We start from the raw sequence: 25,689 nt of genomic DNA, 5'->3' as shown, positions 1-25,689 counted from the left end.
CCCTCATTTCTTACATTAATCATCACAGCACAACTTACTGAACTCCAGTTGCTTGAAAGCATAAAAAAAAAGTCAGCGGGGTGTTTATTTCAAGGACTCTTCAATGCAACCCTTGGTTCAGAAATACTGCAGCTAGGTTTCAATTGTACAACTAGAGTAATTACTTTAAAGTGCTTTTAATTCCTTTCAATCCCCCAGGATGTCTGCATGTATAATAAAGCTTAACTAGAGTAATTTCACTCCAAAGCATCAAAGTGTGGCACAGCTGACTCTCAATAGGGAATCGTTTGGAGCAGCCAAGTCAACATTCACCGGGATTCACAGAGTCAACACAGCTGCCAAAACCAACGCGGTCTGAGCCATCAGTTTCAGCATCTGCTCCTTTTCGTTATGCTGTTGAGCACTGCGAGAGCCTAATTGGCTGACATTTTGTTTCAGTAGCTAAAGATAACGGGATCAAAGATTACTATTATTTTATATTCACTGTGTATAACCAGGCAAAATACAATAAAGGAGAGAGACTGCGCGTGTGCCTGTGTGTGGGGGCCGGGGTGTGATGTGTGCGCGAGGTTCACACATGCACCCTCACACCTACCCAGGACAGTGATGTCTGCGTAGGCTTCCTGAGGAGGATCCGTGTAGAGCTGGCACACATAGCGTCCCTCATCGGAGAGTGACACATTGGACAGAGACACCCGCAGTTCGTTGTCAGAGAAATTCACCAGCTGGAACCGGCTGTCCTTCAGAGCTGTGGGGATACATGTGAGACAGAGACAGCGCGGATACAGTGAGCATGGGACAGGAGCGTGAGACACCGAGTGGGGAGGAAGGAGACAGGTGAGAATGGAAGCGGGGAGGGGGGGGGTGCGGGCGAGGGAGAGAGAGAGAGAGAGAGGCTGAGACTTGCAGCGTGGGGAGGAGGGGGGGGGGGGGGGGGGGGGGGGGGTCTGCCCTTTGGCGGGCTTTCTCCTTAATTGAGTAAAGGGGAAAGCGAGTTTTCAAAATGATTCATACAAGTTGATTTATAAAGTAGCTTTACAGTCCACAGAGCACTCACAAAGACAGGAAAGTGTGAAGAGTGCTCATGAAGACTCCTAACAAGCTAGGAACTCTTAAAATGGGCTGCTGCTGGTCATGGATGGACGCGTCAAACTCATATTCCAGAAAAAGGCAAAGGCCTGCAGACATACATAATGAATCAAATCACAGCACAGGGGTGGAGCGGCGCCGACGCCTGACACTCTCAGTCTGAAGTAACCAGCAATCTGTGTACTAATGCCAGCATAGAGAGGACGTTTGCCTTCCTCCAGCTGCGTGAGCCAGCTCTCCATCACTGGGGTCGGCCCTCGCCTCTGAGCTCTCCTTTGCATCAACGGCTGTGGTGGATTTGATTGGGAGCCCTTTTGACGTCCTGACCTGCCTCCTTCGCCGGGTCCCGCCCGCGTCTGTCGCGCTAACGAACCCCCGCTCGGCCCCCGTTCGGGGCGCGGGGACTTTGTTATTCCCGTCAGGCCTTGCACTTAGCTCGGTAATCATTGCGCGGGGGTCTCGGGGCGGTGTCAACACCAGCCCTCATCCCGCGGTGTAATTTGAGGGCTCTCTGGAAGTCTCTCCTCAAAGGGAAACAATGACACCGATGCACTTGGAGAGAGCAGGCACCTGCTCGGGAGGGAAACCCTTCACGCCTGAGATCTGGAAGGTGGTTTACTCAGGGAGGATGACAGCTCACATGGGAGGATGGGGGACAGTCCACATGCTAGGACGAGGAAATCTTGTCATAATCTATGTGGTGAAATGTGGTTAAATCTATTCATGTTCGCTGTAGCATAAACTAAGAGTTTGGAATATTTTTATTATTTTCAACTTTGTCTTTTAATACTGAAGACATTAAAGTTATGACAGAACAAAGGATTGGAGGGATTAGTCAGAAGTTATGATCATTGAGAAGCCCATAAGCCTGTAGCAAATAAACTTAATGTTTTCTCTTGTGTTAACTTTTGTGCTAGAATTAGAAATGTGCAGCTGTGATGAGTTTTTTTTCGTATTTGGTCTTATCTAATAAGACGTTGGAAGGCTTTTTATTCTGAAGGAACGTCCCGACTGTCTGATTGTTAAAGTAGACCGGCGTGCCTTCAAACGCGGCGGCAGAAGAGTCCAGAGGAGGGACGCGCGGAATAAATAACCGCGCGACACTGCGTCACCCTTCGACGAGGTCCACCTTCAGCGAGAAAAGCTCATTTTTCCCATTTCGGATGACAACGCCGCCAAATTGCATGTCATTCTGCATATATCTCTCAGAATGAACGGGTGGCCCCGTCGAGCACCGCTCGGCCTCGGCACCTTTGACGTAATTCATCTTTATTTGCGTCTGTCTGTCCCCCTCTACTGTACGGCTGCTATGGTGGCGTTTCTATGGCTGCCGCCTCGCTTGGAGCTGCTTGTAGCTCCCGGTGAGTCTCTGTGTCAGCGCTGTTTACTTCCTTGTATACAAAGATCTGCTACTGTGTCGAGCGGCCCCGTTGACAGTTAACAATGCCACGGGCCGGGGGGGGGGTCCCCGCAGAAGCAGCAGTCCTTTAGGAACGGAGCCGAGAATAGCCCGACCGTGGGGTTTAGAACGCCCCATTAGGAGGAAAACAAAGACGAGGCGGCGGCGGCGGCGGCGGCGGCCCAGTAAAACCTCAGCAATGCAGCACATATTCACGTCTAACCGCAGATGAGGGAAGGTTCTGGGTTTTTACAGCGTTTGACAGCGGCGCCGGATCGACGTAGGCTGAGGAAGTGATACGATGCTGCAGGCCCACGTGGAGGAGGAACACAGAAGAGGCAAAGGATTTCTTAGCTTTGCAGCACGGAGCTAATATTGATCGGCACCTGGATGTGGGAGCTAATTATTCCTTCCTAAAGTGTAAAACCCCCAAACTCTGTCTGTGACTGTGTCATATTGAATATTTTCAAAGACGTGGCGCGCAGCGTGATCGGCGCTTTTTTTTCCATCATCTCTGCCATATTCTCAGGCGGCGGCGGGTATTTTGTACAAATATGACAAAAATGTGTACTCAAACTCCCCTGATGCTCCTCGCGAGTGAGTAAATAGAACACACGCCTCGCTACCTAGACTTGTGAAATAACAGCTGGGACGCAATACAGACAGAAACGAAGGGTATTTCTCATTCACCTTGAATCTTGGCTCGCATCCCAGATGCAAACAAGTAAAAAAGCTGAGGCAAAAAAAAAAAAAACTTGGTACAAAGTAGGAGTAGCCCATATGCTCATGCATAATCATATCGTTCAATATCCTAATCTAAGAGATTATCGTAAAAATCTAACAGTGACAAGGACACAAAACTATTCCCATTATGGCGGCACAGTGAATTATCTTATATTAATCTTGCCGCATTCTGAGCTTAATGACTTGTGCAAAAGTCAAGGACAAGCGGAACGAAGTTGGCGCCGAAGAATCAAACTGCAAAGCTGGAGCCGATTGTGTGGATGTTGGACACCGTCCCTGCAAAGTCAAAGCCTCAGTGAGTCGTTTGGCTGAGGACGCCCTGAGGTTTGACTCCGACGCGAAGACGAGCACCTCTGGGGGGAAAACGTTGTAGAGGCAACAATGTTGCTGGTGATACGTAAAATAAATATAGAGAAATTAAGTGAAGGCGTTAAGCACATTCACTCACGTTGGCGATGCTGTTTCCTCGTGTGAATGGTTAATGCTAATTCACATTTTTGAAAGCTGCTTTATTTGAAATTCCTGTTTTTTCAAACTTTAATATAACAAGCTGGTATTTTAATTTTCTCCCTCATACTAAGTCCCAAATTGCATGAATCCTCATGGGAATACTGTCGACTACAGAACTATAGAAACCAGGTAATTGTGAAGAAAGGTTTTCAGGGAATTAGATGGATTTCACCAAACCACAGACACAATTACTAAACACAGCACTTTACAGGATGCCTCTGAATGCTTCAGTGATGTAAGGTTGTTAACAGTTTCAGCCACTGACGCTGACTCTGTGACGGGCGCCCACACTCACGTCTGACGTCTTTGAAGTAGATGGTCTGTCTGTTTGGGTTGAGCAGCTGGATGACAGAGTCGTCGTTGTTCTTCACTCGGCAGCTGATGGTCGCCGTCTCCCCTTCCACCACCGACACGTTGTCGGTCGCCAGATTCTGACCTTCCACTTCTAGAAGCAGGGAAACGAACAACAGCGACGGGGCAGATGAGACACGGAAATTCTCCGAGCAGATGAATATTCAAATCGGCCGCGGCGGCGTTTTTAACACATGCACCGTGTAAAGATATGTGAAAAGGCCGCGTTGATTGTCTGTTTGCAGCCGTGTCTAATCCTTCTAATATAAGAGCTATGTGCAGTGTTTGTCACTATTGATCTCCCCCTGCTCAGAGTGGGCCATGTGAGCCGGTGCCAGATGGGCTGTAAGCTCTGCTGCCCACGAAGGTAGAGAGACAGGAGAGGGTAGGAAGCAAAAGCAACAAAGGAGGAGTGTAAGAAAGTGGCGAGTTGTACATATAGGCACGATGGAGGAGGGGGAGGGGGGGGGGGGGGGGGGGGGGTTAAACAGAGAACAGAGAGGCAGCGAGATGAGCCGCGCTGGATGCTGTTTATGGTTAAGCTTCATCAGAGCCCTCCATCTGAGGCTCCATGTGACCAGTGTGTGCTCAGCGGTTCTGTTCTATATCTGCAGGAATAAAAGTTCTGTAAGCATCTGAGTCACTCTCTGTACACTCGCACGGCCGCCGCAGACAGACCCGGGACCTTGTCGCCGTAACTCACACCTCATGCCAGCCAGCCCCCCACACACACAGACACACACGCGCACACACACACACACACACACACACACACACACACACACACACACACACACACACACACACACACACACACACACACACACACACACACACACACACACACACACACACACACAGGCTTTGTTTCCCCTCCCGTCTGAGAAAGAGGAAGAGAATCAAAAGTCACCTTGTGCTATATTTATCTGTCAGGAGACAAAAAAAGAGTAAGGAGAATGGAGAATATGTTTTAATGCCTCAGATTCACACTAGCGGAGGAACAACGCTCTCAGCCACAGCCTCCAGAAAACATCAAAAGCACATTTGCATGCCCGAGTTGTCAGACACCTCTATTGCATTCTGACATTTACAAAGTGGAGGGAGGAAAAAAAAAAACACCCATGCGTTTTCAGATAGTGATAATAGGAATAGACAGGCAAACTAACATGATTCAAAATGAACTCTGAGGACGCGGCAAGCAATAAGAAATTAACCTCCTGTGGAGAAAAGCTCCTCAGACCTGTCTGAAGCAATGAGCAACCCATTTCATTCCGCTCCGCTGTCAGGACCCGGGTTTAGCGCCGCTAAACTAAAAGCTGAAAAACAAGGTACAGTACACGCTGTAGTCCATTAAAGGTTTATAGTTTAGATCCGAGACACATTGGAGGCATATGTTAATGTGCAGGAACATGACGGAATGAAATGATGTCGCACTGCTTAAAAGGACAAAGGCATTAACCAAGTTAGAACAACAGAAGACGATGATGGTGCATGACTCAGGGTCAGTGTTTGCTGTAGTTCTCCTGGCGGCCACTAGGGGAAGACTAGAGCGGAAATGAAGGGGAAGAACATAACTTAGAATAACACTCTGCTGATGTAAGTGAAGTATCCAGATAGCATACATCAAATATGGGCCTTTCTACACTGACTTGTCAGTTTATTTCCTATGTCTACATTCACTACTGTATTTTTCTTGGCGTGTTTAGGAGGTGTTAACTCATCTTTGCTGTTCAATTGCGCAGCATTGTCCCGACAGGTGTTTCTTTTATGTTTGTTCCAATCCAATCAGTGGGAGTCCACATTTACAGTCACCACTGACGTCGGCCTCAGAGCAGCATGCGAATGAGCGCCTGTCTCAGTAAAAGCCGCGCGTCATCTTTCGAGACGGGACGATTTATGGCGGGGCCCGCTGTATCAGACCCAGTGCACCCATTAAACTGTAGCAACAAGTGTATTTCCAATCACTGGCACCGCTCGTCACCAGACGCTATAAATCTCGAGGGACAGAATGATCCGCCGCGGACATAACTCTCTATTGTAGCGATGATCTTTTGGTTTCACGTGGAGAAACCGACAGTGAATTGATACATTGTTGTTTCTAGTTCTGTTAATACATCATGCTGAGCATCAAATCAAAAAATACCAGTCGCGGGGAAGTGAAGCAAGTTGCGAATGATATCAAAAGTGCCCGAGCTCTTCTGCACTAAGTGCTGCAGAAGACGAGGGGAAAGTGATGTGAAGTGTTTTGATGTCTATTTTATTTAGTGGCTGTAAAAGTAACATATTTGGCAATCAAAACACCAAACACAGAGCAGCCTCAAAGCAAGGTTACCCTGCTCTCAATCTGTTGGGCCGAGAGAAAGGGAGCAGGAGATAAATTCTCCATAAGGTTTAGGAGCCCCCAAGCAAGGTTGGTCCCCCTCCAACATCCAGCCTCGGCTCATTTCCAATTCAAAACACACATAAATAACGTGGCTGTGATTAGCAATCCCATCAAAGTGAAAACAGGCCACTTTGTGGAACATGGAGGGCTTTCGCAATTGGAGTAAACATTTTCAATTGCCTCGGCATCCTGGTCATGATTGGGTGCAAATGAGGAGAGGCAGTCATTAATTCTGGGCGGCGGGAACGGGGGGAGGGGAGCGGGCCGAGGCGCGGCGCCGATGACTGGCCCATAAATTCGCACTCATTCCAGCAGCCGGAGCGCCTGCATCTCCACACACGGACGCCCTCCAGCTCCAGCGCCGCGGGAGGAAAAACACGGACCCCCACGACGGGATGCGCCACCTGGCGAGCGGGCGCTCGGGACGCGGAGCGGCGCCGCTCCTGACCCATTCTGGCAAAAGTTGACGAAATCGGGAAACATTAGCCGAGCGGCGCCTCCATCAGACGGGCGGCTTTGAACGGAGCCAGCGCTGCCTTTGAACTCGCCTCTCTTGTTTTCACATCAAAAGACATGAAAGGGGGCAACGAAAGGCAGGACAGCCGTCCTCCGCCTTCAGCCTGCTGCACTTGTGTCCTTTCAAGGAACCACCAAGACCGAGAGTGTCATTAACAATAAAAGTTTCCCCCTCTCCTCCTCTGATGCTGCCCGTCTTCATCCAGCCTCGTCATTAAACCCTGATCCTCATGATGAAATGCTGTTTTAAGTAAGAGTGCTTCTGTCTCAGAGTATAATTAGCGTCGAGCGACTTCCCCCAGAGCTCATTTGGCCATTTTTTTGTATTTAAACCAACCATAAGGTTTGTTGGAAGCTTTTTTACAGTGCACTTGTTTATACTGATCTTTCACAACCATGAGCTTCAATTGGTTTTTCAGCACTGAATTTGTTTTTCTTATATTCTTAAAATCTTCTTCTTAGCAGGCCTGTGAAATAATAAAGGAATTACAGCGTGACGCGCTGTCACTACATGTAACGGCTGACGCAGTGTGCAGCTGGGACGTTTCACATTGTGACTGGATTTGCGCAGTGAAAAGCACAAACGCGCACAGCGAAAAACATATGTCGTGAGAGCAGACGGGGACGATTTTTACACACTGTAACCGTCCTGATGTTCAGGGAAACGAGTCAAGAGCTGGTGTGTGTGTGTGTGTGTGTGTGTGTGTGTGTGTGTGTGTGTGTGTGTGTGTGTGTGTGTGTGTGTGTGTGTGTGTGTGTGTGTATGTGTCTAATGCTGTCTGAGCTCATAGCAGTCATCTGGTCAACACAGACTGAGTCAAGGGAAGCTTTGATGTGTGTGGTTGATTGAAATGTATCAAAAAACACAATGACACCCTCACCCAGGGGTGTGTGTGTGTGTGTGGGGGGGGGGGGTTGGACGGCAGGGGCTCGATCCACTGCCCGTTTGCCCTAACAGTCCGGCGTGCCCTTAGAGAAGGCAAATGTTTTTTTTTTTCCTACTCCACTCTGGGTTTAATATGATCCTTGTATCTACAGTACACTTTTCATAACTTATTAATAAAATATATTGGGAAATTTGCTGTGCTACAGTATGAACACAGATTTAAATGTTCATATGACTCGAGTGTGTTAAAAGTGCACTTGCTCCTTTTTCTCCCCCTCTACACTTTGCTAATTAGTCTGATCTTTTCCCAAAACAGTCCGTTCAGAAGCCTTCACCCTGTGGCCATAGACTTGGGGGGGGGGTCACACAGCTCCACCTCGGGCTCAGCCCAAACACCACAGAAACTCAGCCTCAAACAGGGCTCCTGCCCTTTCCTCTCACTGTAGCCCACACGGCGCGTGATGAAGTTGACACGGCGCAGCTAGCGTGCTCATGACTGCTGATGAAGGAGGACGCCGTGACCTGACCTCCCCCAGCGCACGTCAAATGCACTTCTGCAAAAAGGCGTGGGGATCGCGTCTCATTTGCATTCTCAGCCTCATGGCCACATTTTCAGACAGGCCGCGGAGGATTGGACCTGTTGAATGCGAAACGTCATGTGGTAAAAACACTTCTGGGTGTTGTGGGAAAGTACTGAGGAAATCACACAGCAGCTGGAGAAGAAGGATGAGGTCGTAGATTGGACACAGGTACAAATAAGTGTAATGCCCTTTTAGAAAATAACAGCTAGAACCGCACACTGGCTTTTTTGTTAATTTACAGTAACCACATGCTGGGGTGAAAAGAAAATAGCAGGAAAAGGTGAAGAACTAGCGAGATGCATTAGTTAAAAATGTTAGACATGAAAGGAGGAGACAGTCACACACGCATCACTTGTTCAACATGTGCATTAGGGCGTCTTCATGTAAAGAATATTACATTTCCTGGAGTTCTGATCCAGCACTATCTTTCATTTTTGTTTTTTTTAATCTCCAGTAGTGAAAACTAATAATAATAAACATTTAGAGAATTCAGCCCTTACTGGTGATACATTCTAACAAACACAAGGACTGTATGTCCTGTCTGAACAAATATTTATTATCGCCCACTTTTTTTTATTTTTAAATTTGTTTCATCCACCCAAGTAAATGGGAAATAGAGGGTTTGCAGGTTGGCACGCTGCTGTTAGCATGTACTGTAGTTCAAAGGCGCCCTGGACCCACTGTAAGAGTTTACAACTGTTTCTCTGAGGTTTAACGAGTTGAGGAGAAATGCAGTGAATCAAGCAGTTGCAACAAGTCAGAAATTCTAACCTGGAAAACTAAAAGTAGAATGCAAATTTGGTCTGTGCATATATTGTATTGGTCAAATGTTGAATTGAGGATTAAAAAGAAAAACAAAGTGACTTAGGATGACGAGCGTGTGTCTGTCTCCTCCGTCGCTAACAGAAAAAAGACCAACACGGGCAGCCATTCGTGTAAATATGCACAGATGAGCAGAGCGCGGTGGACGGCCAGTCGCCACACACACACACACACACACACACACACACACACACACACACACACACACACACACACACACACACACACACACACACACACACACACACACAGAAGCGGGCGCGTCCAAATGAACAGCAGGTAGCGGGAAAAAAGAAAGAGTACCTGTCACGGTTTCAGCAGCTCCTGGTGCAGCGCGGGGCAGAGCAGAGGAGGGAGAAGACAGACAGGCTGGTGAGCAGACAGGAAGCAAGCCCAGCACCATATTCCACCGCTAACGGGAAAAAACTCATCAGAATTCATTACAATCAAGCTCCATATGTTATTTGTGGATTTTTTTTACACCAAATAAGATTAATACAAAGAGCAATTAATCCCATTTGGTCTTTGCATTGTTCTCCAACAGGTGTGTGCAGCGTTGACCTAATGAGCCGTTCTCCTTCCCTTCCTCCATCGTCACCGCCGTCGTATTAACGTCGGTGGGGGGCGCTTCCCCCCCACCCCCCTCTCATCCGCCCTGATTGAGATTCCAGCCGGCCCCGCTCCAGAGCAGCCACTGCCTGGAGACGCCTCCCCCGGGACCCTCAGTGTATCCTGGAGAAGAGAGCACCCGCTCGGAACGGTGCCCACCCAAACTGGCATCTCAGAGGGCACGGGAGACTGGCACGCTCCCAAGTCCCCGCAGCGGCGCAGGGGGCCCGTCCCCCCGGGAGAGCTTCCATCATTTATTGTCTGCTATTCATAAACAACCCCCCCCCCCCCCCCCCCCCCCTCCTCCTCATCATCCTCACACACATACCTCCCCTCGTTGCCCTCTGCTGCACATGCACATCTACAGTACATTTTTATATTTCGCGCGCACACACGCACGCACCCATCTTATATTGACATTTCACATAGACTTTGGTGCATTTTGACTGCGGCTGTGAGGAATGGGAGCTTCAGTGCCGGGTGCCATAGTATGCTGAAGTGCCGCTTGTCTCACTTGTCATTGCTGGCGTAATAAGGGTGTAAGGTATGACACATGTCCTTGTTATACCCCTTTGTGCATTTTCAACGTGTCAGCAATTCCCTCCGGACAAAAAAAAAAAAAAAAAAAAAAAAAAAAAAAACTGTGAGTGACAAATCACACACGATGGAAAACAAATTCCCAACATTGTCCGGGCGTCTGCTGTAATACTCGCCGGCTTAATCTGCCGCTCCCTTAAAACTTCAAGTGTCAGTCAAAACTTTATCTATATTATGTCACACTTCAGCATAATGAGGCTTCTGGGGGAAATCTGCTTAAGCCCAAAGTGATTAGAATAAAAAAAAAAAAAGCGAGCGAACGAGCGAGAGAGAGAGAGAGAGAGGGAATGACGGCGAGTGATGGAGGTTGATAGCCGAACTCAAACTCCAGCTCGAGCGAGTGCAGCGTATGCGTCCCAGTCCGCGCGGCCCTCAGGACAGCCCATAACGAGGCGTTTGAGCTGCTTTAATTGCCAGGTAATTATAATGTTGTAGCAACATTATGTAAATGCCTCATTATCATCGTGTAAGCGTAGTATATCTGCCCTCGTTTTATGTTACTTTGTCGGGAGCGTAGCCCAGAAAAATACATCACGCTGATACTGTACCAGGGCATCGCGGTGTTTAATCTTGTCAGCCGAGACCTATATCTAAACAGAGGACTTGTGATATAACGTGGTGACACGTTCCCTAACCCTCCGCTATGATCCACTTCCTGCCGGTGGCCTCTGAAGGGGGCTATAAATAGCGCAGTGGCGGCGCCCGGCCGCGTCTCTCCTGTGTATCTGCAGCACATTAGGTAGAAGTTATGAGGTGCCAGCTCGCCTGTGATTAGATGTCATGGCTGTCGCTCTGCTTAGACAGCGCTGATGGACAGATTCCAGGGGAAACGCGTGCGCCGGCGTCCGTGCGAGCGCAGCCGCTGCACCAATCTGTCAATCAGGCGGGATGAGAGCAGGCAGGCCGGCCGGCCGTCCTCCAAATAGCGCCCGTCCTTGTCTCCTCACCTCCGCGCCTCCTCACCCGAGGCTCATTCTCGTGCTTTCCCGCACGATGGCCGGCGTTTCCTCAAGGAGTCGGGAAAAGTGGAGCATTTCCTGCTGTGATGCTACGTTTCCCAGTAAAAAAAACTCTCCCTGAGTATTTGAAAGGACACGTCATTGTGTTGCATTATGTTTTCTATAAGAAGTGAGGCTTGACTGCGCTGCTATTCAACCGTTCAACCCATCGCAACCTCAACAAATCCATAATATTCGGCACTATTTTCCAGTCACTGAGGCAAACTAAGGCCTCGGGAGACTGGATGCATGTGTAGTGAGAGTGGCACATAGCCTCCTTCTCTCTCTCTCTCTCTCTCTCTCTCTCTCTCTCTCAACTGCTGGTGCTCAGTAAAAGCAGTGGGGTAACACTAATGAGGCAACATTTCTTCTCAATACTGGTGTGATGCCTTTGAATTAATGTTCTTCCTTTCAGGTAAAACATTCCCTCGCTTATTTATGCTCCCGATCGGCAGTGTGCGGCGCGTCAACATAGTGTGTGATCGCACTGCATAAGAGGACGCGACAGAGTTGGCTGCAGGAGCCGCGTCGTTCCCCATAGCCATTCACACTGGTTACCTTTGTGAGCGCGTGCACCGCCTTACTGTGTGCAGCCCACTGTGGTTTCATTTAATTAGGTGGATCAGAGGTGGGCTTCAAACTTTTTCTCTTTTTGCTTGGGTAAAATCAGAAGGAAGCGCGAGCCCCCGCTGAGTGGACCCGGTAAACAGGCAGGATATCAGAGGTCAGGGATTTCACAAAGGAACCGGTCAAGCTCCACACATCGACTGCAGACAGAATATTCTTCAAATCAACTTTTGCATGTTATGAATATATACTATATATAAGTAAACAGTTGATACGTCAACTTGGATTGATGTGAGAAAATCATCCAAGCAGTGTTACTTGGCATGCAGTGCTGGTATGTACTGTACAGTAGGGTCCTCCCTCAATGTTATAGTTATAGTTACAGAAATTTATTAATTTATTGAATTATCTTGTCTTATTCTATAGTAAACACAATTATTTTTGGATTTGGGATGTTTTTTTGATGAAGCAAGTTTCATTTACTAAGTTGACCATAACTAAAAAAGTGTCAGACATTATTTAGCCATTTTCTGACATTATAAAAAGATTAATAAGTGTTCTAATAATGTTATTAATAACTAATAGGAACAGTAATTAGTTCTAGCTCTATTTCATGTGCCAATAAAAATTAAGGTGCCAAATAAGCCACTTAGCTGAACTCAAGTTGGGGTCACTTAGTCAGAATTTAACAAATGGGAAAGAGCAAAAATAGTTTGGCTGATCATATTTACGACTAACAAGTAGCTCCATTCACGCAAGACAACACAGTATGACCGAAAACAAGCTAGAGACTGATTTTTAAACATACTGTAAGGAAAATGCACATGCACGCTCATCAGGTATGCTTGGAGTAGATTAGACCTGTGAGGGAGGCTGCTTATTTACACACTCGATACGCTACTTTTGTTTTCAGCTCAGGTGCAGCCTAATCCAGCCCAACCTGTCGGTGAGATATCAGAAAACACTCACCTATAATACTACTGGGGATGTTCAGATTAATACTCCTCGGAGTCGATGGAAACATATTAATCAGGTAGGTTTAGCAGGGATGCAAAGCATGTTCCTGCTGGATGAACTGTAATAAAAAGGAGATTTCGCACATATCCCCACAGATGTGGCTAATTGCTCTGCGTAGATGGGATATGCTTTGTAAATGTCCAATCTATGACCCGAATGTTTGTGTTGTACTGATGAAAAGCCGCGAGGACACATGTAGCGGCAGACAGCATTTACATTGGGAGATTAAGGGATAATCCTTCCTGCCAGATAAAAAGCAGATATGGTAAATGGCCTCCACTTACTGGCTATAGCACCTTTCACTCCTATTGGTGCCCAGAGCACTTTGACTCTCACGCTTCTCAGCCTGCTATACAGCCTGACCTGACTCTCCAGGGGTACCTTGGGGTCCAGTAAAACACAAAAACACTTTTTGACACATGACCAGAGGAGTCAGGAATCAAACCACGGAGTCAACGATTGGTGGGCAACTGCTTTACCTCCTGATCTACTGCAAACTGAACCTGGTGTCTTGTCTCTTAGCTGATAGTTGCAACAATTCCGGCAAATGACACTAGACCTAGGCTGTTATACATAAAGGCCTATAATGTTGTCAATCAAAAACAGATCTACAAATAAAAAAGAAAAGATTAAACTTAAAGCTTCTGAAGGTTTGTTAATTCAAATAAAAATAAACAATTATTTGTTTGAATTTTCATTTTGCTTTTTCACTTTGCTTTTTCACATGTTTGTTGATGTTACAAATCTTTCCTTTTTTTCAGACTCCTATTTTGTCAGTTTCAGACTTTTGGCCCCATTCTGGAGTAGGAGGCGGGACTAACACATTTCATTTGTCCTGTTGCCAACATAAGCTGTGGGACTTAGGGTGATTACTGTATGTTCAGTACAATTTAAACTAACTACAGTACACATTATCAACACGTATGAAAGCTAAACATGGGTGGCGTAGTTGAATTTGTGAACGCTACTGGTCCTGTCATTCACAGTACGGATGAAAATGTGTCTGCAGCTGACACCAAAAAACTGCAAACAGCGACAGTTGCTTTAATGATAACTCTGCAGCTCAGGTAGTGTTTGTCTCTCACAGTCATGTCAAGGAAAAGCGAGAGAGAGAGAAGAGAGAGAGAGAGAGAGAGAGAGAGAGAGAGAGAGAGAGAGAGAGAGAGAGGGAGAGCTCTAACACATTTTTGCCGACTGTAGATGCCTGCCTCATGCTCCACACCGTCTCACGTGACAGACATAGAGACATTGTGCTCCATGATGCACAAATAAAACGGTAGCAAGAGTGCAAAAATGAAAGTGAAATGGAGAAAAAAAAAAACGTTGATTGCTTTATATCACTGTGACACATCTATGAACAAGCAACTTTACATAATAAAAAGGAGATGATCCTGCTGGGCAGGACGCCTCAAATCAACAAAACACAAGGCAAGAAGAGCATCATACAGTAGGAACGTGTTATTAAGTGATGCTGATTGTGATAAATGCAGAAAACTCACAGGTCTATAAATCAGCGACCAAACGCATTTGCTGGGAGGTACAATGATTTTCCTTTTTCCCTACTAGACACAATCATCCACTCGGTTATGTTAACAAGAGCGGTTGACTGAGCACGGACGTCAGTGCGACAGCGTGCTCTACACCCAAATCATGTAGCAAGGATTCGCACTTAAAGCCGAGGCAAAGCTTAACCTCTGGCAAAGTGACACGTCACGTCTCTTTCAGACTGTCTATTTCGGGTGATGCTGCGTCTCCTTGTATTTTTCCTCGTCTCCAATCTCAATTAAATAATAAAATACATAAAGTTGCAACCTGACTGCTGCTTTTGTTACCACGCGAGAGGAACCAAAGCTCTGATACTGCCCTGATTAAAACATGTGCAGAACGTTTCGGATCAAAGCCTCCAAAGATACTTGAGGGAGGAATTTCTCCTGCAGTTCTGTGGAAGCTGTGATGCCTCACCTATAGTGTGGTGGTCTCCCACCAGGAGATGTGCGTTCCTGACGTCTTATCAGGCGTCTAGATGTGTGTGTGTGTGTGTGTGTGTGTGTGTGTGTGTGTGTGTGTGTGTGTGTGTGTGTGTGTGTGTGTGTGTGTGTGTGTGTGTGTGTGTGTGTGTGTGTGTGTGCTGGGGTAATTAGGACATTAGGAGAGGCTTCTGACAGGCTTGTCATCGCCACAGCCTGCCCAGCGGAGAGGAGGTGGTCAGAGGGGTAAGTGGGGGTCCGGCAGGGTCAGGAGACAGCTGCTGCACCACCACTCACTGTCTGGAAGCTCTCAGAGAATATTAAACCACCGGGGCCCCGGCCAAGACGCTCCCTTATTTATGGAATATACAAAGCCGTTCACAGAGAGGCAGCAGCTAATTTATGCCACTGTTACAGAAGGGCTGCTGGGTGTCTTTTTTTTTTTATATATCTTTTATATCCTAAAACATAAGAAAATAAATATAAGAAGACCAAAATAAATGGTAATGGCACTGAAGTAATTGGGGTTATTCGCTAAATCAGTGAATTTAGAACACAATCGTCATTGTTGAGTTCGCACTTCCTTTTTTTTTCCACGATGATAAATGTGTGTGGTCTCCCGCCTCCTGCGTATCTGTCGCCAGCACTGAAAAACTCCATTATTATAACCTGAGACACATACATAAATACATCCCCCCAAACCTGACGACCTTGGTGATGATATACCATTAATTGTACAGATAGATTATTATGATCACAACAACAACACAGCTACTTTCCTGCTCCACTCCCTCAGACACCTGTGCCCATTCTCAGGCTGCTCCCGCTCATATACTCATAATCACATCTATCAGCCCAAAACGTTAACTGCATCCAGGGACCCTAAACACATCCATTTGTTTGCCGTTGTAATGTCTTTTGTGCGCCTCAATCAGGCACCTGTCAGACACACACCTGCTACCTCGGTGCTAAGAGAAAAGGCAGAGGGAAGACCTTTTGTTTCCTCCCAGAGTTTATAATCAGCACGTTGTTTCCAATCTTCTTCCACCATTTTTCAATTTCCCATTTCCCTTTTCTCAGTCAAATCGCTGCTATCAATCAGGTGCGCGTCTGAGAGAGGGGCGAGCGAGGGGAGTGTGCGCTACAGAGAGACCGGGGAGAGAGGGAGATGGAGAGAGAGAGAGGGAGAGAGAGAGGGGGATGTTCCTTGATGGAACCATCTCCAGCCCTAGGCCTCATTAGTCAGAGACTGCAGGAATAAGCGTGTGTGTGTGTGTGTGTGTGTGTGTGTGTGTGTGTGTGTGTGTGTGTGTGTGTGTGTGTGTGTGTGTGCGTGATAAAAATGAATCCTGCTTGCGTGTGTCTGTCAATATGAGGCCATTTAACATTCCCCATTCCATCCAAATGATGCACAGCGGACATTATGCTCTCTATTTGAGTTGCTCTAAATGGATACTCAACCCAGTAAGTTCTATTATATTTTGCCCTTTCCCTCCGCCGTGCTTACCGATATCACGGCAGAAGATGACCTACGACGTCTCGAAAACAATTTCAGTGCAACCATGACAACGCCTTCTCCTGATCGGCGTGCCGCGACGCAGCCCGACCCAAGAAGAAAAAAAAAAACATCTCAGAAACGAACGCCGTTGACTGATGCGGCAGTCAATACGAATCAAACCATAACAGCTGCATAGGCACAAGCCGTATTGATCTCGGGTGACAAGAGGGGCCCGGGGTGCATTGATGTCTTTGAAGAGAGTAAACTTGGTCCCTCTGATAGCGCGATTCAATGAAAACAGCGTCTATTACAGCACAGAAAGCCTCGGTTAACATTCATGAGGCACAAATTAGAGGACGAGTGCACACGGCGAATAAAGGATGAGCAAACACAACGAGTCCGGATTATTGCCAGCTTTGCAATATGCTCGATGTTTTACTGAGTGTATTGATTATAAGAGAGATCTATTTGAAGTGGCCGTACAAATGGCAACTATAGTAAATTCACAATGGCAGGGTAATGTACGGCTTCACTGCTTTCATTTATTCACAGCTTGACATTTCCTCCCTTCCACAGAGTGTGCTCTAACTGTGTGCCAATGGCCACATCATTTAGACTAGACCCGCATGAATATTTAACATTAGTGCCTGGCTCATAGCTCGCAGAAAATGAATTATTTTTACTGGGCTTTGCAGAGGCACCGCGAAAAGCCCCCCTCGCCCCCGTGATGAATCGCTGGAGAGTTTATGTTGTATTAAGCAGGCAAAACAAATGGCTATCAATCACGCCGAGCTTTCCCAGCTACGCGTCCCATCCCCCCGTTTCGGAGACTTGCTGGGTTTTCTGAGGGATCAGCTGCCAGCCTTGGGGGTGTTAAGAAGAAGGGTCAGCCTGGAGTTCACTGGTGTTTGTTGACGAGCCCTTTATGGCACAGGAAGACAGGCTCAGGACGAGTTACAGTGGGCAGCCTGCAGATCCAGGTACAGTTACTGTAGATACGCTCCAAATAAAACCTGCCTCAACTCGACGTGCTTTAAATCAATCTTGGATGTGTTTAATGTGATAATAAGAGATAAGAGGAGAAGATTAAGTAAAAATCTGAAGTGGTGTCTCGTGAATTGCACAAAGTTCATTTTGCTTTTTGAGCAAAGCTACAATTGACAGTTTATCTTGCTGTGCTGATTAACCCAGTGCTTGATGAACTGATTTTAAAGATTAAAAACTCAAGGAAACGAGTGTCCGAACAACCATTATAAACACAAGAGAACCCATCTAGAACAGAATGTCAGGAGTCTGGGTGATACAGTAGACATGACTTATTTACACTTCAATATTCTGACAGTGAGCTCCCACATTGTGACAACTGCTACAGGTCCCAAACAAGACAATGTCAGGATGTGACAGGAAACGAAACATGATGCTACTGTCAAACCTCCATGACGGCTATTTACTCTTCATTCCCCCCATTTGGAGATGTTACAACACTAAAAAAAGCAGGTTCGTCCCATTTCGTCCACATTGTTCAAAGATGTTGTAATAATAGACGCAGAGAAGTTTAGCTGATCACTGCAGGAGACGCGGCCAGATGCCGATTCACGGTCACGGGTTCATCGAAGCAGGTTGTGTCAAAAAAAGAGTACAGCCCAGAAGTAAAACTCCACCATGGCCACAGCGACCGTCCAAGGAAGACGAAGCAGATACTGACGAGAAATGACACAACTAGCTTACTAACAACATTCTTCTCATTTGAATTCCACGTTGGCTCCGTTTTCCCCAAGTGCAATCAGCTTCACTAATGTCCTTTTCAACTTCTTTTTGAAAGAAGTACAAATGAATACAAAATATAAAATAAAAATACATAGCAATTATTTTATTTCTTTTCTATGTGTGCAAAACAGACATTGAGGAGCTGGAATAGCTGAAGCAGAACAAGTGCTACTGACAGTTTTTCTCAGTAATTGATGGGGCACTATTAATAACAAGTGGATGCAGTAGATGAACTAAACTGGGTCTTTAATTATGACAGTCAAATTGTTCTTGACTTATTTTTACTAATACATCTGCTTGAAAGAAACGATTCCAATTTGCTAAGACTGATCCCAAATGGAACTAGAACAGTGTGTTTTGTCCAATCAGGTGGAAGTCGGGGGTTCAAATTGAAGCTCAAGTGAATGGGCTCAGTTGCATGAAGGAGGACTTCTCATAAATGAATAAATCAGCTCCTCATGGTTTCTCTACCTGCTCAGAGTAGCTTTATTTGATTGGCCACGTAATTACCTTAACATTGGTTAATTGCTGGTTATTTTACCTCTCACAGCAATCATCTCATAACCCTCCAGACTGCCAATCAGTAATTTACAAATCGTGTCAGTCAGCTCCAACACACACGAGCGAGTGCCGCGCGCCGCGACACGGTGAGTTTACGGATTCTTGGATTACTTGACAGTTTCATTAAAACAGATTACTGTGACCCTGAAGTTTTAATCTCCCAGATAAAGCGGGAGCTGTTTTTACACCCGTCCTCAAGGATGCACTTCATTTCCAGCAACATCCAACCTGAGATGAGATTTGGCTTCTCTCAAATACAATCTGAATTGCTTCAATTGATTAAACAGAAACTGGCAGAGTACAAACCCGTCGCCGCAACCACCGGCGACTGTGGACACAAGATCGAGGGCGAGATATGTGTGAGTGGCCTGGCACTGGAGTCAGAGAGATAGTCGTGCTTACTTGAGGAGGGGAGTCTTTTCTGAGGGAGGAGGGGGGACAGACTCGGTGGCTTCGCCTGTGTTCCCCCCTTCAGGTTAATATTTTATGGATGTGTGATACAGTTGAGATGACAGGTTGAGATGAGTGAGAGTCGGCGTGCAGGCAGCAAGTGTTGAGCAATTTATTAGAGGAGAGGCAGCGCTGCAGCGCGCGGACTGGGGCTGAATCTGAGAGATGTGTTAGTAGCTGTTAATGTGAGGAGTCTAAAAATGACTAAAGGTTGTGCTTGCATGCACGTGTGTGTGTGTGTGTGTGTGCGTGTGTGTGTGTGTGTGTGCGTGCGTGTGTGTGTGCGTGTGCGCCCGGGATGAGCGAGTGCTGTCTGCAACCCAAGCCCATTAAAACGCCAAAGCACCGGCAGTACAGATGTGTCTCTCTCCGAGTCCAACATGAAACACAGGAAACGGCCTCTTTGATCATTACCTACCTGTCAGTCTGCCCTCCACAGGGACCGCCTGTTACGACTGCTGATGCGCCGCACTGACAGGCCAGAAACACACATGCAAAGTCTAACGCGGCGAGGAAAGAAAAAGAAGAGAGAGAGAGAGAGAAAGCAGCGCCGTTATGAGTGTGACTGGTGTTGGCATTCAAACTCATCCCCGAGGAGGTATAACCATGACGACCAGCAGTGGCGGCAAAGCGGAGCTTTATTATTCCATATTTGGATTCCAATTAGCCTCAGCGGCTGCGAGGCTCGCCGGGGTCCACATCCACATCCGCACAAATGGGCAATTTAGTATACAATGTCTGTGATTGTATGTTTGTTGAATGTGGGAGGAAACAAGCAGCAGCCCCATATGATCAAATGAGAGAATATCTACTGAGCAGCAAACAAGTTTGCCCAACTTCATTTGTTTGTCTCGCGGCTTCGATGGTTGAAGATTCTGCGACTCGGCGAGAACGTTCACAGCCAAACGGGGGGGGGGTGTAGAAACTTCACAAAGACGAGGTCAGCGATCATCACTTCTGTGTGTAAACCGACTGTCAGAGTGGTTCAGCTCCGATGTTTCTATTTCAGATAAACAGGGCGGGACCTGTCGCTGGCCTGTCGTCTGCCACGGTGCACGACTCCATTACCCACCTGATCTATTGCTCCCCTTCCGGGTCACATGCTAGCTTGGTTAGCTTAGCGCCCAGTTAGCTTTACTGTATGTCATTAAAAAGCTGTTTCAATATACGTCAAACGACTTTTATTAAAACCCAATCTCTTTAAATTCCCTTGATTTCAAATGAATCACGCTGCAGCCCATAAAAGACACTTTTATCACTCCTCAAATGGCGCCGCTGCAGCAAATCCCCAGATCTCCAACTCATCTTTGTACAAGCGACAAAAACCTCTAGTAAAAACTAAACTTTCCCTTTTAAGGACACAAATACCATCTACATTCAATCGAAATTATTTCTAAAATACTTCACTTCTTTCATCCGCAGCAATAAAGTGAAATTCCAACCCAGGCCAAGAACCCAACCTTTCTGCGAACCAATCTGCAAACTCACCTTCAGCAGACGCACTTTTAGAAGCAACGCCGACGTCTCACAGAGCCGTGGGCCGAGCGGGGCCATGTTTTATGCATACATCTCAAAATACGGAGGAGTAATAGTCAAAGTAAACTATATATTAAAGCATTGGGAGAGACGCTATGCCTTTGCCAATAGAAGCACCTGACTCTTTGAGCTTGTGCTGCCGCTGCAGTGAAACTAACTCCAGCCGATACCAGCGGCGGATCGGGCCCCATGCTGTGCGGCGCCTGCTGACTTTGAGTTAAACAAACTTTATTAGCCAACTCCCACAGCAACTCCCAGGCTGTGTGAAAGCGTCCTGAAACCCAGCATCTGTATTGTCTGTGTCGCCTTTGTTTGTTTGCTGTCTGTGCGCTAACAACTGCTGGTCAACACTTTCAAAGCGAATCCTTCTGAGGCTCCGCTGGCTGAGCTTGTTAGTGGAATATCTGCACCTTTATGATCAATCAGACGGTTTCGGAGCCCCCCCCCCCCCCTCTCTACTGCTCTGCTCTGGTTTGTGTGTGACCGCTGTGATCGGCTTCCATAGGTTAAGGTTGCCTCTTTAATCTCGGCGCGTCCCCGCCGGTGCCGAGCGTAAACAAATGAGCATATAATGCAGCGGGTCCATATGCAGAGGCCCGTTTGTCTGCGTTTGTGCTCCAGGCGCCTCCTTGTTAGTTTACCACCCGCATGACTTTGGGGTTGAACACATTCGGTTGCGGCAATTTACACAGTTTAAGATGTAACGGCGTTTCCGCATCTGTCTCAAAAGCAGCCGCGACACCTCCGTAACTACTTCGGGGACGCGCTTTGCCACCGCAGGTCAAACGCCATTAGCATAATATAATGTTTGCAGCTCGGTCTAATGGGACGAAGTCGGCTCGTTTTGGAAAATGTGGGCAAAAAAACAAAACAAAAAGGCGGGTGGAGCAGAAACATGACGCGCCGAGCCTCCCGCCGCAGTCTCACATAATGTCATCTCTGTCATGCTCCAGATCAGAGCGTCAGATCTCGCTGCACGACATCAAAGGCTCCTCACCAATCAAGCGCTCGCGAAGCCAACCGGGGTCCAACGCGCCGACAGACTCGCGGATTCGCCGGCGCTGGTGTCGCGCGCGCCACGGCGCGGCGCAGTGCAGGTTCAAACCAGCAAACACACTGATGATAGCATCACACGAGGTCGGCTTATCTCGCTCTCGCTCCGCACTCCTCACCTCACCTAGATACGACAGACAGCGCTCCTGCTGCTTCAACTGCCTAGATTCATTTAAACATCCAACACATTATCCTAAATAAATAATGTAGCTTTCCGGCCCATGTAAAGTGACGGAAGACGCCTTCACAAGCTTTACTTAACAGCGGATCGAGTGACTGTGTGTAACGTGAGACGCTCATAGTGATGAATGCATTAGAAAATGCTGACTCTGCAGTTCCTCTCAGCTTATGGATCCTCTAACTAATTGCTTTCATTTTCCGGCCACAACTTTGCTATTTTGGTTCAATCACACACTTAAAGCTTTTATCAGCATCATTTCCAGTCTCGGTAGGCTGCTGTTATCAAGGCGCTGGTGGCTGGTGCAGCAAAACAGAGCTACAGCGCTGTGAACCAAATTCTATTAAGCTATGATGCACATTACTGTACAACTACTTGTGTCAAAACATTAACCCGTGATTATTGCAGCAGTAAAAGAGAGCGATAGTAGAACGCCTGCTTAGGGTGGAGATGAGGGCACAGGACAACGTCTATGCTGTAACATTAGGGAAGTGCTCATTTTGACCCAAGACATGATCCACTTGTGTGTCGCTAACACAATCAAGGCTTTATAAAAGGCCTCCAGTACTAATACATTGCATTAAGTCCCTACAATTAACAGGTGTAAAAATACAATATATTACAATGAATAAAGTTTTTTGTCATCAATGTCAGAAAACTGATTGGGCTGTATCCACGCCTCACACAGCCACAAATCTGTCCGTTAGCCTTCCTCAGGCAACAAGATGCTGAGATCGTATTGATTTACCAACTACTATAACAATAATCCACCACAGATGGTAATAAAGAAAAAGGCTAATGCAGAATGTTGCACAGTGGTCATTGCCGCAGGAGATGATGAACACAGAAGAGACGATCAAGGAAAACACAAACAGAACAATTGGGCTAATCTATGCCACAACACTACTGACACCTTGCGAGATAAGAGCCGCCTCTCAGCCTAAATCAGCCCTTTATCTGCAGCATGACTTGCTTTGTGGGGTCCTACCCTCAGGTATGCATCGCCCACACACTCCACAGTGGAAAGTCCCCAGCAGGTGTGAGTCACCGCTAAGGATGTTCCTTTCTTTCAAAATAAAATGCAAACCGTTGCATCTCGGGTTCAACCACACTGTCAACACAGCAACAGAGGTTCGTCGGTGCTTGGGTGACCAGAAAAACAGCGTCTGAATGACTTTCTTGCCTGACAGGAAACACGCCGCTGCGCAAAGTGTGTTTTCCAGGAAGATCGCGGCTGTGCAACAGGCGCTGTTTGTTTTGGGCCGACGTGAGGCTGAAATGCCTGCGCAAACACGCGCTTTTGTCAGTTTCGGGTGCCGCAGTTTGGGATCCAGAGCAACCGCAGGATCAGCATCAGAGAGCATGTTCATCCCTGGGCTTACGGACCTGGTGAGCTGCAGCGCCACATCCTCTTCCTAGCCTTGCTGCTCTCAGCCGTGGGCTAGTTTTACTCCTTGACAGAGAAAAAATGGCCTCCCAACTGCTCCTTGCATTTGACTTGTGTGAAGGGTTGAGGGAAGAAACATGTCGTTGGTCTGTCCAAGTTCACTAGAATTAATAAAAGCTTGTTGTCGAGACCAATAAAATATGATGACACGAGGATGCTTTGCTTTGTGTTTTTTTAAGAAACTGTTCGTCCTCGAACATATTTCACTTTTCAGCTTTGGTTTGCACCGTCACACTTGTTTGGACACTTTTTGTTTTTCATTTACGAGGTGGCAGCTAGCATGGTACATATTGAAAATTAAATTACCGGAGTCAGCTTCAACAATGCAAAACGCCTCGCGTGGAACCTGGCAGTGGCGCAGGCCTGTATAATGAGGTAGAATCAAGGCTAAATGAATCCAAATCAGAGGAGCCATGGGACTAAAGGAATGTGCACTGTGAACAATTAGCTAGCTCATCTAGCATGCGAATCAGCTGCTGGCGCATTCCGCGCATACCGCGAGCGGTCGATCCAAATTTATGACGGCGCAGTTACTGAGCTCTGTCAGGATCCGCTCGTCATTCAACGCTTTGACCCGACGCCGCTCCCCGATCCACGCCTGGCGTCGCGCTTTTAAGAAGTCACGCTTCGTCACGTGTGGGACTTCTTCCCAGACTCTTTAACGGACGCCGACTGTTGTGTGATGCCTTTATCTTCCCCTCTTTTAAGGAAGAAAAGGAAGCAGGAAAAGGGGTTCTGGAACACAAACACCCATGGTTGAACATAAAAGGTTCGAGATATTTTGAAATTGACATCACTTCAAAGGGAGCGGGCGCGTTCAAAGGGTATCACAGGAAGGAGGTTCAAAAGCCTGCTAGTCACCTGTAATCCACTGCTAATACCGGGTCCCCACAAGTGTATAATGATCTCCACTCCGCTCACACATGCCCTGGTTCAACATACAGAAGCTCCCAATCGATGAGCGATTCGTTAATATGCTACTCAACAGAGTGTACAGCTGCAAGAATTTCCCATGTAGATGTTTTGTAGTTACTTTGTCTGTATTGATTGCGCATGCCAAGAAGAAGGATCTACACACCTACAAGGATTATCCCATGAATACATCAATGTCATTACAGATCAGCAGCTGTTTCATAGCGACAACCATCCCAGCAGCTGGCAGCCATCTTGCTTTCCTCGCGTTTTGTTTTCTTCTTTGCCTCTGTAACCTTTGAATATGTTGCCTGAAAGGTGTGGCTTGAAAAGGGGGGGGGGGGGGGGGGGGGGGGGGGGGAAACTATACTTTGCTTCAAAATAAACCAGGGAAGGAAGTGTACCTTGAAAGGTCTTTTTTTCTTCTCAGCCACTGAAAAGAAGGCGAAAGTTGTTTTTTGTGAGCGTTTCAGGAAAGAAGCATGGAATCTTTGATGCAGCACAGACTAGCGTTTTAAAGCCCCTTTGGGATTGAAGTAGAAGGTGATGTTTTGTTTTTAGGGTGATATACTGTATTCTACTGGCTTCAGGGAGTTCAGAATTATGCAATTGACCAATAAGGCTTCGGCAAATTTAGGGTGTGTGTAGTTTAGCCCACAGCTAAACTAATAAATAATCTTGCCTCTTGAGACTAAGTCCCACAGTTTTAATGTCCGTTGGAGTGCCAGTTCTCTCCGGAAACTCTAAACTGCAGTAGGTATGAATGGTGGTCTGTCTCTGCGAGACCCTGTGATGGACTGGCGACCTGTCCAGGGTTAACCCCGCCTCTCATCCAGTGACAGCTGGGACAAGCCGTTCAGATAATGGATTTAACCAAGCAGCCTATAAAAGGCACGGGTCATATCTCATCTCGACTACTGCAATGGTCGGCCGGCTCAGTCAAAGAGCTGCCAGAGTGGACGATCAAACAAAAATCCAAAATGCAGCAGCGTCACTGTCCATAACTCTGCCTTGGTTCCAGTGGCTGCCACCATCAGCTTCAGGGTGTTGACACATCCAGTACTGAACCTACGGGGTTGGTGGGCTCAGTCGCACCTTCCTACCTGAACAGCCTAATCTAGGTCTACGCTCTTTCTCACACACTGTGCTCTGGCAGTGAAATGTGTCTGAAGGTTCCTGCAGCACACAGCAAAGCTCCTCAGCTCAGTGGTGCTGCAACGGAGGAACAAGCTGCCAAACTCTCCACACAGC

General features: G+C 47.1%; 1 protein-coding gene across 3 annotated transcripts in view; it reads right to left on the bottom strand.

The window, feature by feature from the left end:
• cadm1b (cell adhesion molecule 1b) overlaps nucleotides 1–25,689 on the bottom strand; it is a 115,471-nt gene that overhangs the window by 27,703 nt on the left and 62,079 nt on the right. For 2 of the 3 annotated variants that reach the window (XM_029170467.3, XM_055514262.1), the window contains 3 exons: nucleotides 9,585–9,605; nucleotides 4,038–4,187; nucleotides 596–748 (listed from right to left, as the gene is read on the bottom strand). In XM_029170467.3, the coding sequence (XP_029026300.1) occupies nucleotides 596–748; nucleotides 4,038–4,187; nucleotides 9,585–9,605 (324 nt within the window). The remainder of the gene's footprint in view (nucleotides 1–595; nucleotides 749–4,037; nucleotides 4,188–9,584; nucleotides 9,606–25,689) is intronic. The other variant, XM_029170466.3, reaches the window with a different exon arrangement.

This window comes from Betta splendens, chromosome 13 (genome assembly GCF_900634795.4).
Source record: "Betta splendens chromosome 13, fBetSpl5.4, whole genome shotgun sequence".
Lineage (NCBI taxonomy): Eukaryota > Metazoa > Chordata > Actinopteri > Anabantiformes > Osphronemidae > Betta > Betta splendens.
The sequence above is the reverse complement of the archived record's forward strand: the minus strand, read 5'-3'. Positions and strand labels throughout refer to the sequence as shown.